Source organism: Lepidochelys kempii, chromosome 1 (genome assembly GCF_965140265.1).
Source record: "Lepidochelys kempii isolate rLepKem1 chromosome 1, rLepKem1.hap2, whole genome shotgun sequence".
In the NCBI taxonomy this organism is placed as follows: Eukaryota; Metazoa; Chordata; order Testudines; family Cheloniidae; genus Lepidochelys; species Lepidochelys kempii.
The window spans coordinates 211,599,756-211,617,518 of NC_133256.1; the positions used below are offsets into that span (position 1 = coordinate 211,599,756).

The 17,763-nt window shown below is 44.2% G+C and overlaps 1 protein-coding gene across 3 annotated transcripts in view; it reads right to left on the reverse strand.

Annotated features, from left to right (window-relative positions):
- The window catches only part of LOC140898617 (ephrin type-B receptor 5), a 138,787-nt gene that overhangs the window by 68,522 nt on the left and 52,502 nt on the right, over positions 1-17,763 (reverse strand). For all 3 annotated transcript variants that reach the window (XM_073312682.1, XM_073312690.1, XM_073312699.1), the window contains exons 3-4: positions 16,666-16,730; positions 15,130-15,826 (exon numbers count right to left, since the gene is read on the reverse strand). In XM_073312682.1, coding sequence (XP_073168783.1) covers positions 15,130-15,826; positions 16,666-16,730 — 762 coding nt within the window. The remainder of the gene's footprint in view (positions 1-15,129; positions 15,827-16,665; positions 16,731-17,763) is intronic.

Consider the following 17,763-nt stretch of genomic DNA (forward strand, 5'->3'; position numbering starts at 1 on the left):
CATCTGGAATAAATACTGTGTACCATTCTGGTCATCCCATCCCCCAAAAGATATCGTAACTGCAAAAGGGTCCAGACACAGTTGGCAAAAATTATTAGATGCCTATTAGATAGATTTCTGTATGGGGAAATTGAAAATATTAGATCCATGTAGTATTGAGAATAGGCATATAAGATGGGACCTGACAAAGGAATACAAAATAATGAATGGGACAGCAAAGGTGAACTGGGCAATTCTATTTACTGTCTCCTAATATAAGAACAAGGGGAAGTTCAATGAAATTGAAAAGTAACACATTTAAAACTGAAAACAAGAAAAGAAATACTTTTACAGGATGCATAATTAACCTGTGAAACTCCTTGCTACAAGATCTCACTGAAAGAAAGAACTTAGATTCAAAAAAGGAGTAGACAGTTCATGGAAAATATTAATATCCACAGTTACACTGGATAAAATAAAAAATATGTAAGAGACAGAAAGCGAAGTCCTGGCTCCATTAAAGCCAGTGGGAATTTTGCAATAGATTTCAATAGAGCCCTCATGATTCACAGTGTAAGTTAATCATTAACTAATATTGTCAGAAAGAAACTACAGGCCAGGTATTCGGTGGTGATGAGTCTTGCACATTCATTGGAAGCATCTTGGGCTGGCCACTGGCCCACCATACCTTCCATCTCTTCTATATTGGCTCCTTTCTGAAACCCACCTTTTCCCCCCCTGTCTGCAGGCCAGTAAAGCTCATGTCCCCAGAACATCTCCAATACATCGTTTACATTGTGTTTCAAAACTGAAATGACAGGGAGGAGCTGGAATTCTCCTGGTGTCAACTAGCAGTGAATATATGCTAGTTAGTTTAGGCACAAGAGCCTTACTGACCTATAGGAAAGAGGCAGGAGGGAGAAGGGAAAAGGGACATTTTAAAAATAATTTTCCTTTCTGCAGCTTCAGCCTCATTTTCATTACTTTTTGTGCAGTGAGTTTCTTGTAGGTTTTAGTGTTTTACTGCTTCAGCTGAAGGGAGCAAGAAGCGGAGATGGCATCATCGTTTCTGTGAAACAGCTTGAAGATTCTGAGCGAAGGAGAGAGTGTCTCAGCAGATGGATTATAGTAGCCAATCCGGAGTAGAGGGATTTGCATAGTCACTCTACAGTTAAGAAATAGCTGCACAGCCATCATGCAAATCAGACTCCCACAACCCGAGTGCAGGGAATTCCTTAACTGGGGGAAAGTGTACAGTTCTGCTTCAGTAAGTACACAGCATCCCAGCACTTTTGACTGGTGGAGACAATCCTATTTCCACATAACATATGGTAAAATGCTTCACTGTAAATGAGCAGGCTCAGTGCCTGTTTTGATAGTTGATTTCAAACTCATTCTCCTCCTCCCAATGGAACGTAGCTGAGACGACAGCAACAATACTTTTTGTGCCAGGGGGTTCCCTACATATCAGTATTGATCAAGCCTATATTTCCATTCTTCTGCTGGCTGTATTATAAAGAAGCCTTATTGAGGGCGCAGGAACAAACCATCCCAAAGTGCAGAAAGAATAGCAAATATGGCAGGCGACCAACTTGGCTTAACATCTTCGGTGAGCTTAAACCTAAAAATGGAAGCTTACACGAAGTGGAAATTTGGACAGATGACTGGGGAGGAGTATAAAAATATTGCTTGAGCATGCAGGGGTGTAATCAGGAAGGCCAAGGCACAACTGGAGTTGCAGCTAGCAAGGGATGTGAAGGCTTTCTACAGGTATGTCAGCAACAAGAAGATGATCAGGGAAAGTGTGAGACCCTAATTGAAAGAGGGAGGCAACATAGTGACAGATGATGTGGAAAAAGCTGATGTACTCAATGCTTTTTTTGCCTCCATCTTAGAATCAAAGAATATCAGGGTTGGAAGGGACCTCAGGAGGCATCTAGTCCAACCCCCTGCTCAAAGCAGGACCAAACCCCAACTAAATCATCCTCAGACAATAAATCATCCTCAGACAAGGTTAGCTCCCAGACTGCTGCACTGGACAACACAGTATGGGGAGGAGCTGACCAGCCCTCTGTGGAGAAAGAAGTGGTTCGGGACTATTTAGAAAAGCTCGATGAGCACAAGTCCATGGGGCCGGATGTGCTGCATCTGAGAGTGCTAAAGGAGTTGGCGGATGTGATTGCAGAGCCATTGGCTATTATCTTTGAAAATTTGTCATGATCCGGGGAGGTCCCAGACAATTGGAAAAAGGCAAATATAGTGCTCATCTTTAAAAAAGGGAAGAAAGAGAACCGGGGGAACTACAGATCAGTCAGCCTCACTTCAGTCCCTGGCAAAATCATGGAGCAGGTCCTCAAGGAATCCATTTTGAAGCCCTTGGAGGAGAGGAAGGTGATCAGGAACAGTCCACACGGATTCATCAAGGGCAAGTCATGCCTGACCAATCTGATTGCCTTCTATGATGAGATAACTGGCTCTGTGGAAATGGGGAAAGCAGTGGACGTCATATATCTTGACTTTAGCAAAGCTTTTGATACAGTCTCCCACAGTATTCTTGCCAGCAAGTTAAAAAGGTATGGATTGGATGAATGGACTATAAATTGGATAGAAAGCTGGCTAGATTGTCAGGCTAAACGGGTAGGGATCAACAGCTCGATGTCTAGTTGGCAGCCGGTATCAAGCAGAGTGCCCCAGGGGTCGGTCCTGGGGCCGCTGTTGTTCAACATCTTTATCAATGAACTGGATGATGGGATTAATTGCACCCTCAGCAAGTTCACAGATGACACTAAACTGGGGGGAGGTAGATATGCTGGATGGTAGAGATCGGGTCCAGAGTGACCTGGACAAATTGGAGGATTGGGCCACAGGAAATCTGATGAGATTCAAGAAGGACAAGTGCAGAGTCCTGCACTTAGGACAGAAGAATCCCATGCACCGCTGCAGGCTGGGGACCGAATGGCTAAGCAGCAGTTCTGCAGAAAAGGACCTGGGGATTACAGTGGACAAGAATCTGGATATGAGCCACCAGTATGCCCTCGTTGACAAGAAGGCCAATGGCATATTGGGCTGTATTAGTAGGAGCATTACCAGCAGATTGAGGGAAGTGATTATTCCCCTCTATTTGGCATTGGTGAGGCCTCATCTGGAGTACTGTGTCCAGTTTTGGGTCCCCCACTACAGAAGGGATGTGGACAAATTGCAGAGAGTCCAGTGGAGGGCAATGAAAATGATTAGGGGGCTGGGGCACATGACTTATGAGGAGAGGCTGAGGGAACTTGGGTTATTTAGTCTGCAGAAGAGAAGAGTGAGGGGGGATTTGATAGCTGCTTTCAACTACCTGAAAGGGGGTTCCAAAGAGGATGGCTCTAGACTGTTCTCAATGGTAGCAGATGACAGAACGAGGAGTAATGGTCTCAAGTTGCAGTGGGGGAGGTTTAGATTGGATATTAGGAAAAACTTTTTCACTAAGAGGGTGGTGAAACACTGGAATGCGTTACCTAGGGAGGTGGTAGAATCTCCTTCCTTAGAGGTTTTTAAGGTCAGGCTTGACAAAGCCCTGGCTGGGATGATTTAACTGGGAATTGGTCCTGCTTTGAGCAGGGGGTTGGACTAGATGACCTTCTGGGGTCCCTTCCAACCCTGATATTCTATGATTCTATGATTCTATGATTTGATAGCAACCTTCAACTACCTGAAGGGGGGTTCCAAAAAGGATGGAGCTAGGCTGTTCTCAGTGGTGGCAGATGACAGAAAAAGGAGCAGTGAAGAGAATATCCCACTTCTATCATGCGAAGAACCCAGTGGTCTGATGTTATATGGGATCATGCACGGTAGAAGTGGGATAGATGGTTCAAAAAATGGGGGGAAGGATCCATGATCATGGCTGGTACGCCGTCCTTGGGCGTCTCTTCAAAAATCCTTGTTTGGGTCCCAACGATGGCTTGGTCAGGCCCTGCCCTTGGCCTGACGGAGGGTTGGAAGGCCTATGCCTGGAATTCCTGCCCCTACAGTATTCGTATTGCCTCTGCTGCTGTACCGGATGAGGCTTGAAAGGTGTGTAGCAGGTGTGTGAATCCCCAGAGATTTCATCATTGCCCTGGAATTCTTAAGGCCGCGAAGCCTTGAATCTATCTGATCTGAAAACAGCCCCGCACCCTCAAAGGAAAGGGTCTGATGAACTTCGGGGGAAGGGATAGCTCAGTGGTTTGAGCATTGGCCTGCTAAACCCAGGGTTGTGAGTTCAATCCTTGAGGGGGCTATTTAGGGATCTGAGGCAAAAATTGGGGATTGGTCCTGCTTTGAGCAGTGGGTTGGACTAGACTCCCCTAAAGATCCAATGACTGCTGGTGATTGCTGCTCTTTTTAAAAAAAAAAAACAGTTGTTAGCCCCTCTATAGGTGGGAGGGATAGCTCAGTGGTTTGAGTATTGGCCTGCTAAACCCAGTGTTGTGAGTTCAATCCTCGAGTGGGCCATTTAGGGATCAGGGTAAAAATTGGGGATTGGTCCTGCTTTGAGCAGTGGGTTGGACTAGATGACCTCCTGAGGGCCCTTCCAACCCTGATATTCTATGATTCCGGGGGAAACCCGGATGCTTAGAGCCAAGCTGTTCTCCTCATGACCACCCCTGAGGCAATGGTACATGCTGTGGAGTCGGCCGAGTGGAGTGAGGGATGTCCTGGCAACTGCCTTACCCTCCTCAAACAGAGTGGAGAACTCAGCCTTTGACTCAGTGGTGAGTAACTCCTTATATTTTGACATGGAGTTCCACGAGCTAAAACTGGTTAGCTATCCTCAGCTGTAGATCCCCTGCAGCATAAATTTTCCTGCCGAAGGGGCCCATCTGTTTGGCCTCTTTGGCCTTGGGAGCCAGTGCCTGTTGTCCCTGAGGCTCCTTCTCATTCACCGCAGAGACTACCAGGGAGCAAGAGTGTGGGTGGGAGAACAAGAATTCATAACCGTTAGAGGGGATACAATATTTTCTTTCCACACCTCTGGCGGTGGGTGGAATGGAGCCTGGAGTCTGCCATAGAGCATTATAATTGTTGCTAATAGTCTTAATCACTAGCAACGCCACCCTGGAAGGACCCTCCAGAGTAAGAATGTCCACTACCGGGTCTTTTGACTCAATGACTTCCTCCACCTGTAGGCCCATATTACGGGCGATGCAGCGGAGTAGGTTCTGGTGAACCCTGTGGTTGATGGGTGGAGGACCTGAAGCGGACACTCCTATCATTGCCTCTTCAGGCAAAGACAAAGAGGAGGCCAGTGGTGGCACAGGGTTGTCATGGCCCACCATGTGCTCAGGTTGGTCCTGGGTAGCATTGGTGTCAAGTGGTGCAACGTGGTCCAATGGGACCTGGGATGTGGGTGGACCTGGGCCCTCTGTAGTATGTGGGGGTGGTCTGGATAGAGCCGCCTCTGTCTTACGAGGGGCAGTTCTGTCTGTAGGTGACCCTGCCTGGTGATGCCCTGACATAACGAACCTAGAAACCCTGGAGGAGTACCCTGGGCCTGATGGTAAGCCTAGGGGGTCCAGAAGGGCCATTGTGCAGCGGGTGGCCACTGTGGTTGCCAGGACGAAGGAGCGTGCCTCCCGCACTTGTCCGGCCTGTGCCTACTGCGCCGTGAATAGTAGGAGCCGGTCCCAGAGTCCGAGGATCCTGAGGGCGATGACCACAGCGGTGCCAAGGATCCCTGCGCCGGTGGTCGGTGCCAAGAAAAGGAAGTCCGGGATTGGTACCGCGACAACCGTGTAGATGATCAGTGTCGGTTTTCCCATGACTTAGATCGGTGCTGCAAGTCCAGTGCCGGGGAACAGCTCCTGTGGTCCGGTACCGTATCCCGGTGCCTGGTGATAGAGGGTGATCGAGACCATTGCTGACTCCTCAGTGCCGGAGACCCCAAGCATGTGAAGTAGACTGGGAACAGTGCAGTGAATGGTGCTGGTCGGATGAGAAAGAGGATCTCATCACTGCCAGTTTGCCTCTAGATGGCACCCGTCTAAGCGGTGCCAGAGGCTTCTCTCTAACAGTAAGGGGGTGAGGCGCAGTACTTTCTATCAGCTACCTTGAAGCCTTGAAAGTATCTGAAGCGGAGGGGGGTTCCAACTCCTCCACCAAGCAGTGCCCCGCCGGAGAGGCGCTGGGTTCTGGACTCAATGGTGCTGACTGGGTCGCCAGAGTTGATGACATGCCTTGGAGCCCAAGGAGGGGTGAGGGGAGAACAACCCACTCACCAAAGCTATAGTACTAAACAATAAACCAAAAATAAAACAAAAGAAAAGCTGTGAAGAAGAACTAAAAATGGCTAAGGGAAGACTTGCAGGCAATCAAGCTAACGCAGTTCCAACACCGCCACGGCCGGTAAGAAGGAACTGAAGGAGGGTCAGGTTGGTATGGTCATATATTGGGCGCCACTCCAGGGGCTCCCTGGCCGACCCAACGGGTGCTGCTAAGGGAAAAAGTTTCTGACAACCGGGCACACTGCATGCGCACACCTGATTGGAATCGACATGAACAATCACTCGAAGAAGAACAGAGCTTTCCTTTCCTTTCCTTTCCTTTCCCCAAAACCCAGTCAAGAACAGCCCAACACTATCATGTTCCAGGGTAAATGTTGTAATTAGGGCTGTCAAGCGACTAAAAAAAATAATAATAATAATTGCGATAAACAATAGAATACCATTTATTTTAAATATTTTTTGATGTTTACTACATTTTCAAATATATTAATTTCAATTACAACACAGAATACAAAGTGTACAGTGCTCATTTTATATTTTTATTACAAATATTTGCACTGTAAAAAACAAAACAATTGTATTTTTCCATTTCCCTCATACAAGTACTGTAGTGCAATCTCTTTACCATGAAAGTTGAACTTACAAATGTAGAATTATGTACAAAAAAACCTGATTCAAAAATAAAACAATGTAAAACTTTAGAGCCTACAAGTCCACTCAGTTCTACTTCTTGGTCAGCCAATCACTCAGACAAACAAGGTTGGTTACAATTTGCAGGAGATAATACTGCCTTCTTCTTGTTTACAATGTCACCTGAAAGTGAGAACAGGTGTTTGGATGGCACTGTTGTAGTTGGCATTGCAAGATAGTAGCATGCCAGATGTACTAAAGATTCATATGTCCCTTCATGCTTCAACCGCCATTCCAGAGGATATGCTTCCATGCTGATGATGGGTTCTGTTTGATAACGATCCAAAGCAGAGTGGACTGATGCATATTCATTTTCATCATTGAGTCAGATGCCACCAGCAGAAGGTTGATTTTCTTTTTTGGTGGTTTGGGTTCTGTAGTTTCCGCATCAGAGCGTTGCTCTTTTAAGACTTCTAAAAGCATGCTCCACACCTCGTCCCTCTCAGATTTTGGACGGCACATCAGATTCTTAAACCTTGGGTCGAGTGCTGTAGCTATTTTTAAATTCTCCTTCTTTGCGTTTTGTCAAATCTGTTGTGAAAGTGTTCTTAAAATGAACATGTGCTGAGTCATCATCCAAGACTGCTATAACATGAAATATATGCAAAATGCGGGTAAAACAGAGCAGGAGACATACAATTCTCCCCACAAGGAGTACAGTCACAAATTTAATTGATGCATTAGTTTTTTAACAAGCATCATCAGCATGGATGCATGTCCTCTGGAATGGTGGCTGAAGCATGAAGGGGCATACAAATGTTTAGCATATCTGGCATGTAAATACCTTGCAACGCCGGCTACAAACGTGCCATGAGAACGCCTATTCTCATTTTCAGGTGACATTGTAAAGAAGTAAGCAGCAGTATCTCCCGTCATTGTAAACAAACTGGTTTGTCTTAGCGATTGGCAGAAAAAGAAGTAGGACTGCACAAACTTGTAGGCTCTGAAGTTTTTACACTGTTTTGTTTTTGAGTGCAGTTATGTAACCAAAAAAATCTGCATTTGTAAGTTACACTTTTACGATAAAGAGATTGCACTACAGTACTTGTATGAGGTGAACTGAAAAATACTATTTCTTTTATCACTTTTACAGTGTATATTTTTTATTTCAAATATATGAAGTGAGTTCTGTGCACTTTGTGTTGTGTTGTAATTGAAATCAATATTGAAAATGTAGAAAAACATCCAAAATATTTAATAAATTTCAATTGGTATTCTATTGTTATAAGTGCAATTAATCATGATTAATTTTTTGAGTTAATCACGTGCATTAACTGTGATTAATTGACAGCCCTAGTTGTAACGAAATTTCAGTCCACAATTTCTACAGTGGCATTGAAAGGCCAGCTCTGCACCATCTGTCAGAGCCAGGCATTTCTAGATCTGTCATGAAATGTTGGAAGCAGATTATCAGGATGTCAGTTATGAACTACAATCAATGAGATTACTCATGGAGTAAGGTACTACTCCATGTAAATTCAGCAGAATTGGGCTCTTTATTACCACTGTTATTATGCAAGGGGTGATAGCCTCCCTGTGGTTGACATTGGAACCAACTGTCCATTATTAGCTCAATTTTTGGACCTCCGTAAAATCCTCAAAAAAGTTCTTTTCCACTGCAGGTATTGGACAGGTGATGTTTGGCCAGAGAAAAAATTGGAGACCAAATTTGGGGTAAACTACACAAACTCTTTCAGAGATGCTTAACATCAGGTTGAGTAAATTCTTAGAATGCTTTTTTGCCACATCATCTTTCCAAAGCTGGTTGGCCTAGAAACTTCAAGTATGGTTTATGCAAAAGTTCTTGATCATAACTGTCACATAAGTCTATTTTCGAAGAACTGGGGCACATATTCTCGAAATTAAACAACTTGAAATAAAGAGATTTAGGAATGCCCGATCCCAATGAACTTCCCAGAGTCCCCCTACCACCACCCTTATGAAGCATGCCAAGGGTCTGACAGACTTTATGTATATGTCTACACTGCAAAGGAAAACCTGTGGCACCAAGTCTCAGAGCCCAGGACAACTGACTTGGGCCTACTGGATTCAGGCTGCAGGGCTAAAAATAGTAGTGTAGATGTTCCCACTAGACTGGGGCTTAGGATCTGAAACCTGGAGTGGGGAGTGGGTCTCAGAGCCTGGGCTCCAACTTGAGGAGGGCCATCTACACTTATTTTCAGCCCCACAAGCCCAAGTCAATTAACCTAGGTTCTGAGACTCAGCACTGTGGGTTTTTCTTTGCAGTCCAGACATACCTAAAAAGTACATTAGACCTTGCTGGACCAGCAATACAATAATAGACCTACATACAGTGCAGCCTAGTGTACTGAGCACCATGCACACCCGAGTTATATTCTTGCATAGTTGGATGGGCTCAAGCCATAAAATTCAGGTCCAGATTCTGAACCTACATTCAGGCTCTTCAGATCTAGGGTTTTCATTCAGCCTATTTGAAAGAAAGGGGCCATTTCTGACATCCAGATATGGGTTCAGATTTTTAACACTCAAAGTTCAGATCCTGACCCTTTCTAATTCCCAGTTTTTGTCACACCATGTGACCGTAATAATACATTTCCCTTATAGCTCCTCCATAACATCCTTTCCTGTGAGATAGTTATCCTCATTGTACAAGTAGGAAACCTTTGAATGGGGGACGGAGAGAGAGAGACCCTGTGAAAACAATGTCTGCACACCATGCATCTTTACCACTAACATTGTCATGTATTTTAATAATTGGAGTGGCAGGTTCTAAGACCCTGCATATTAATGCAGAGATATTTTGCTGACTCATCACAGCCAGACCAGTGGGTCTGATTGATCTCTAACCCAGGATGTAAAAGGGGTTGATGGTCTCACTGGGAAGGGAACTAAGAGCAGGGATAAAAGGATCTCACGGGGAAAGCCTTAAGACCAATTAAATTGAGAAAGAAGCTTAGATTGTGATTTGTATTTTGTTTTGCTATTTAAGTGAACAATAAAGGCAAACTCCAGGAAGGGGGCAGGTTTGGACCATATTCAAACTGAGTACCTCCTGCCTGGAACAGGATGGGGAATCTACCTGTTCACACTATGACTGTATGCACCTGCCCACTCACAACATCTGAGCAACCTATTCAAAGAGTATCACCAGCACACGGCCTCTTACGCTCCATAATGATAGAAATCCCCACCCCCATTTCATGTAAAGTCTCTATCACGTCACGTTAGCCGAGATACTCTTTACACATATGTTAGCTTTACATGGAGTGACCACATAGCCATGTGGCGGCAATAACTATTCTGGTTCATTTGTTGTTTTGGAGTGTGGGGGGAGCAGGTTAAGTGTAACCTGGCTTTCAGAAATGCTACCTTAACTAAGTTTTTTGTCTGATAAATAACAAACAAATCTCAATACTCATTGCATGCATCATTATATCCCTTGCAGTTATAAATCATTTTTAATCAAAGAGAATGCAATATATAAAGCTAATGCATCTTTATTAAAAGATTATTAGATTGATAACAAATTGTTGCTAATACTAGGAGATACTTTATTCATTTTTTAAATCTAGTCCATCCCAATGAAGCATTACACCTGATTCAGCAGAATTGAATACAAATTACACATATATTTGTAAAAATATTCTTCTAGCTTCTTTTTTACAATATTAATGTTACCACATGCAGTTGTAAACAAGTGACCAGTCACTTTAAAGCCACTTTTTTCCTGACCTGTGTGGACCCAGGTTCAGAGTACAGTGATGGACTTGAGCCAAGTATTTGTTCCAGCAAGGGCTAACTGGTTAATGTATAACTGCAAAAGTGGATAGGACAAGGTTTGGGAGGAAAACTATTTCCATTTAGGAAGACACAAATACAAAGACACAGAACTAGGTCAGGCCACACCAATAATAGAGTAAAAACAGTCTCAGCCTAGAGCCCACAAGTTTTTGTGGTACAAAGTTCTTCCATTATCCTTGATCTTTGAGAAATACTATAGATGTATAAATACTATAAATAATACAACTGAAGACTTCCCCTCAGGAAACTCATTCTCTCCATCTCTGAAACATCCACTCAGGGCGGCTCTATTTTTTCCCTCTATATTTGCCAGACCCTGCACCCACTGAAGTCAATGGCAAAGCTTCTGTTGCTTTCAATGGGGCAGGTTCAATCTCTGAAGGAATAAAAGGAAGTAAAAGTCAGTTGGTCTTTTCTAGGGCAGCCATCAAGTAGACAAGTTTATCTTTTCTATTTAAGAGGAGAAATAGGACTCACTTTGGTGCAAAGTGCATACCAAAAGTGCAGGAAAACTTGAAGAAAACAATACAGCATCAAGAAAACTATATGAAATTCAAAACTCCAATCAGAAATATGACAAAGGATGACAGTGATAGAAACCTCCACCAGTGTAGAAAAGTATGGCCAAAATGCAGACACTATGTCTTAGACAACTTTCCCAAATGAGATTATGGAAGTAGTCTGGTTGTCTTCAAAGGAAAGCAAGGGAAGAGAAAATGCGTAACCATAAACTAGGGAAAAGGGCAAAAGTGCAGACAAAATAAGCAAGTCTTCTGCTTTCAATATGCTTCAAGGAGATTAAAAACAGAAAATATTTTAACTCTACCTTATCTTTAAAGAAAGCACATACTTGCTTATTAGAAACTCTGTTAATTTTGAAATGAGTTCAAACTGTGAAGCTATCATTAACACTATTACTGTCACTATTAGCCTTCAGAAATGTGTATGAGCATGTTTTAAGAGTATTGTACAAGGTACCTATTTGTCTTGATGCTATCGCCCAGGGAAATGTTTAATTGAAAGCTAAATGAAGGTATGCGTGTTTTATTTAATGTACTCCTTCAGGACTGGTTTGGTACATCATTAGTGTACACATTCAAATTGAACTGCAATAGACAGGGCAGCGGAGCTTTCACAGGACCTGTCACTTCAGGTGTTTAAGCAACGAGAAGTAAAAGCCAGATTTACTTGAACTTAAATGGAAGTGATTGTTAACAAAGACCTGTGGAGGGGAATAATTTGGGAAATCTTAGGAGACTTCATAATTGCTTAAGATAAAGCATGTAGGAATGGAGGAGGAAAGCTCTTAAAAAAGGAAGCTGGAAGTAAAACCTAAAGGGGTTGTGCATAATTTAGGAAACCCTTAATCCTTTGCATGTAGTTTTTTTAGATAAATACAAATAATTTGTTTGATAAACTACATCAGCCAAATCATTCCATTTCAAGAAAATCACATGCTTTTCCAGCAAAGCCGGTAGCATTTGAACTCCCTATTAAGTCCAAGCACTCTGGCTTAAGAAATGCATGTCTCATTTGAATATATGGGTCAAGATATTCAAAAGTGGGTGCCTAAAATTGGGCTTCTAAGTCCATAGTCTACCTAAATAAGTGGTTTGATGTTCAAAAAGGGAGAGCACCCAACAGTTTCAATGAGACTGTTGGGTGCTGACTACTTTTGAAAATCAGGACCCTTGCTAGTTACCTAAATATGGTTTTAGGAGTCAAACTTTGGTCACCCGTTTTTGAAAACCATCGTATAGCCTTTACATAAAATGTCTATCTAAAGCATGTTTTCACATTTTTTTTAAAAAGGTAAAAAAATTCCCAGGATGGGGGGCTGACCTTTAAGATACATTTAATGTTGTAAATAAATTCCAGTTTAATTAGTGAACTTAGAACACTGATGCATCTGAAGAAGTGGTTTTTTTACCCACGAAAGCTTATGTCCAAATAAATCTGTTAGTCTTTAAGGTGCCACCAAACTCCTTGTTGTTTTTATCAGAACATTGTAATTACTTGAAAACCACAAAATACTTGGAAGCCTAGAAATTCAAAGTGAGGGCTCCACAAAATCTTAGCTCTGACTATGTAATAGGTCTCATCTTTTAGCTAATCCCTAATAATTGCCTTACACTTAACAAGCATACCTCATACACACTTCCAGTATTGCCTTTTCAGCTACCATGATGTAAAAACAGAAAAGATATTGAAGAAGAGCTAGTGGGATACCCTCAGTACTGGAGTAACTTGATTTTAATTCTGATTCATATTGGAAGTACCATATCACCTAGAAATGTATCACCCATTATGGTATATATACAGTACAGATCTAGAAGCCAGCTTCACATCACTGCTTATGTCTTCACTGCAGAGTTAACCCAGGCTCTCACATGGATTTTAGTCCAACTCACAAAACCATCCACACACAAAAACCTCTGAGCCGGGTTTGGAGGTGCTTTGAATCAGAGTTAGCTGGCCTGGCTGTGGGTATAGATTAGAGCCCGAGTTCTGCTTTAACTCAAGCTAACCCACCCACTTTGCAGTGTAGATGGAGGCTACCTAACTCAGATCCTGACAGTCCTCCAATGCTTCCCCCCCCCCCCCCCCCATACCCTATTCTGGGAGCGAGACACTGTAGAAACTCAGAACAAAAAAAGATAGTCCCTGTCTCCAGAAGCTTGCTAAGAACCTACTCCTTTCTCCTGCACCAGAAGTCACCTACCAGTTTATATACACAGAGATGTTTAAACCCCATAATCCAGGCAGCCTGCTCCATTTCTACACAGCATTTGAACATCAATGCCATCTGGGAGTTCCTTCTCTCAGCCTGTTGCCAGCTGGCCAGAGGCTGACACTAAGGTTCTGGTGGATATCTGGTGTGAGGTCACTAAACAGCATGATTTGAGGAGATGTACCCAAAATCAACATATCTACAAGAACATCTCCAAGAACCTGGCAGAGGAGAGGATTTACTGGATGGGAATTCAGTACAGGTGAAGAATCAAAAACCTGAAAGGTGCATGCCACAAGGCAAAAGATGCCAATGATAGCAACACACTGGAGTGCACTGTCAGGTAGATGGACTTTTGAGATTGGACAGTTATTCTTACTGCTCAACTGCGGACAGAGGGACTGGAGGAACCAGGCCAGACCTTCCTGCACTTCAGTTATTGCTGATGGTGAAAAAGACAGACATTTTAACACTTTAGCTTGAAGTTAGCAGGTCTAATCAAGCTGAATGTGTTAAACTTTGTCTACATTGGTGTTAAGTGGAGATTTCAATAGAGTTTAGCTAGCTTGACTGAGTTAACTGCGTTGCAAAAAGCACCAGTTTTCCAAGTCGAGACAAGCCCTGAGTCAGCCAGAAAGCCTTCCAGCAAAAACAGGAAAGATGGGACTTGGCACTTGTTTCTAAGGTGAAAAACAAGTAGGAGAAATAGGCCTCCACTTTTCCATCCATTTTAAAACAACATGAAACAAATAAAAAGTCACAGAGCAATTTTTTTTCCTTTGCAGATCACCTGCACTATGAATTTCCCAACTGTCAAACTTTGTTTTTGATTTTTCAATTTAACTTTATTACATTTATGACAATATTTTGATAAGGTTGTGACTTAATTGATATGCATCTAAAATCTTAACTGCACCCTCGATCAATTCACATAATGCATGTACAAGGTGATATAAATAAGGTTCTTTAAAAACCTCATGCCGTTTTTCACTGGGCATTGACCACAGGAATCTTAATCCCAATGTCCTGGCCAATTTCTTATTTGGGTAGATTACATTCTGACTGTGTACAATTGCCCCTGCAGTTGAAACTAAATAATACATTACTCTTATTTCTCGCATTGACCTAAACTGCTGTGTTGTGTTGCTATGTGCTGAGGTGGCTGCCTGTCAGTGCTGGATGGAGCATAGTAGGAATCTACATTGTATATAAACCACTTAAGAAGCAGTTTAGTCTAAGGGACTGAGCACAGGGTTAAGAGTCAGGAAATCTTAAACTCAGTGTGGAATGTGGATGCTCAGGACTGCCCAGGTTTAGGCCCAATCTGAGTCTTGTGTGAACTGAGGATGAAGTAGGGGTTGAGTCCAATTCCTAGTGGGCGGCTGATCTTTTCACACCAATCATCATCATTGCTGGCACTATATGCTGGCAGCCTCAACAGAAGACAGAGCATCCCTGAATGGGCCATGGAGGCTCAACCCCCCCCCCCCCTCTTTGGCCCTAGAAGCGCCAGGTCAGGTCAGCCTAAGTCAGGGCTGAGACTCACTGATTGTGAAGAGGTTGCTGTTATGCCTGCTCTGGGGTGGGGAGAGGATTTGCTCTCCAGGGGTCTCATTCTGGCACCTTTCAACAACTGCTCTCTGTGGCTTATAAACCCAACAGGAAAAGGTATAGGTAGTGTGGGGGAAGGAGGTAGTCTCTCACCTTTGCAGGCTCCTTCGTCGTTAGCAGGTTGGTAGCCAGGCCTGCAGGTGCAACTCCCAATGGCCACCATCCACTCGCCTTCCCCATTGCAGTGCAGCCTGACACCAGAGGACCCTGCCGTACTTGCCTCCTCTGCGTCTGCCACACAGGTCCCCACTGCCTCCACCAGCGAGGTCCTCTCCCCACCGGCAAAGGTCTCAGGGAAGGAGGCAAACCCCCTCACCACAGCTGGGCACTTGTAGAAGAAGACTTGTACAGCCACCAGTGACATGCAGGCCCCTGAGTCCTGGAAAGCCAGGTAGAAGCCACGCTGGGTGAGTGGCCCAAAGCTGCGCACCTTGACATTCATCTTCACCACCTTCCCAGTGCTGTCCACCTGTGAGAAGCTTTCGTCAGCTGCAATGGTATCCACCTTGGTCCAGGGCCCCTCGCGCCATTCAGGCAGATCCTGCGTAGCCATGTCAGTTTCTGCCTGGTAGTAATAGAGGGTGAAGGTCTCCTTGCAGGAAGAAGCCACGGTCCGCATGCTGGCACAGTCACGCACAGAGAAGCGGAGACGGACGTGGACTCGGTGGGCCCCACACCGCTCTATGAAGTGAGTGCGCAGCCAGTTATTTTGGCCTGGCTCAGCCACATTGCAGACCTCAAAGGTTCGGATCAGGAGCTTCTTGTCGTCTAGGACACTCACCTCGTCCCACTGTAACGAATGTGCAGCAGAGAGAGAGGTGGAGAAGTTGTTAGAGGGGTTTCAAACATGCGGCAAATCTGGGATATAATGATCACTGGTCTCTGGATCACAGGGACCAGGACTCAATACCTCTACAAGAGGCTCCTTCTATCTGAGCTTTCTACTTGCCTCTTGGGCAAACAGTGCTGGGGCCCCACACTGGGACTTGGGCTGATGCCTGATGCTAAAAGCACTCAGAGCAAGGACTGCTGCACTGTTAGAGGGGCTTCCCTGCAGTGGAGGTGTTAAACAAAGTTCAGTTCAACCCTCTGTTGGGCAGGGAGTACCTCAGGCCGGCACTGCTGGAGAATACTAGGGGGAAATGGGATACTGCTGTGCAATGTTAGCATTCTAAATGCCATGGCGACAACTCTGTTTGCCCTCGCCTTTCCCATCTTAAGACAGAGAAGACACACACAAAAGAGAGACAGAGTCAGCGCAAAACAGACAGAGCATCCGTTGGAGAAGGAGTTAAACACAGCCCCCTTGCACCCAGCTCTGACTCAGCTGGGCTGTCCCTGTGGAAGCTGAAGATTTCATAAGTACTTCTGAACAGGGAAAAACACCAAGAGAGCTGGAAATGAACCTAAGATTGTAGCTCTAGTATCCCACTCTCTCAGTTACATGCTTCTAATGCCTTTGCCTGTGTGGTCCAGTATCTGAGTCAGCACAATGTAAAGCACTTTGGATACTCCATATGCAAGAAAACCGGAAAAGAAACCTATTCTGCTCCAACCCCACCTTCCCCGATGGCTGTGTAAGCCCTCCCACAGTTGGTGGAGGAAGAAAGAGGGTCAGGGAGCACTTACCCCATCAGGAGGGTGGGTGGTCCAGCCGATTTCCGAGGTCTCTCCTGTTGTATCCAGAAGTATTTCTGTTTTTTAAAAAAAAAATTATATATATAGTCTTTTGTGCTTTTCCAAGCATCAGCTGCTCAAACTCGATATGTTCCCTACAAGACTCCTTCCTGCATCTCATCCCCTGGAGGGAATATACTGTGTTCCCAGCCCCACATACCCCACTCGCAGAGAGATCTGTGTTCTGAGATAATGCCTGGCCTCATCCAGGAGTCAGAATTCGGTTCCCAGCTTTCCCCTACGATCTAGGGAAAGGTCTACAATTCAGTGACTCAGTGGATGATCTCTGGGATTCAGCTTGATCCAGTGGTTAAGGCACCAGATGCAAAGGCTGTGTTTTAATCCCAGCTCCACCAATTGCCACTGTTAAATGATTTTGGCCAAGTCTCTTACAACCTATTGACTTTCCCAGGAGTCCAGTATACTTGGCACCTCCAAGGATCAAGCCCTATCCAAGCAACCATTCTACATTTCTTTCCTAAGAAATTTTAGCCCTGGTGGAAGATGCCAAACTTCATTACCCTTGGAGATTAAAGTCCTCTATTTAGGTCCAAAGCAGTACAGCACTGGCTACAGTAGCATAAGCTACACACACAAATATCCCACATCAATGCACCTCGTTTCTGAGACCAGTAAGAAAGGAGAAGGGTGGAAGGTCATTGTATGGTATTTACACATGCTGGTATTTTTTGCGAGTCAACAGCACTCTGAAGGCCTGGAATTTAAAATTCCGTTTGCTTGTTTGTTACTGTTTCTCTTTAAACCTCTGGGGGAGGTTTAAATTGGATATTAGGAAAAACTTTTTCACTAAGAGGGTGGTGAAACACTGGAATGCGTTACCTAGGGAGGTGGTAGAATCTCCTTCCTTAGAGGTTTTTAAGGTCAGGCTTGACAAAGCCCTGGCTGGGATGATTTAACTGGGAATTGGTCCTGCTTTGAGCAGGGGGTTGGACTAGATGACCTTCTGGGGTCCCTTCCAACCCTGATATTCTATGATTCTATGATTCTATGATTCTTTCATTTTGTTTTCTATAAAAATTAGGAAATACC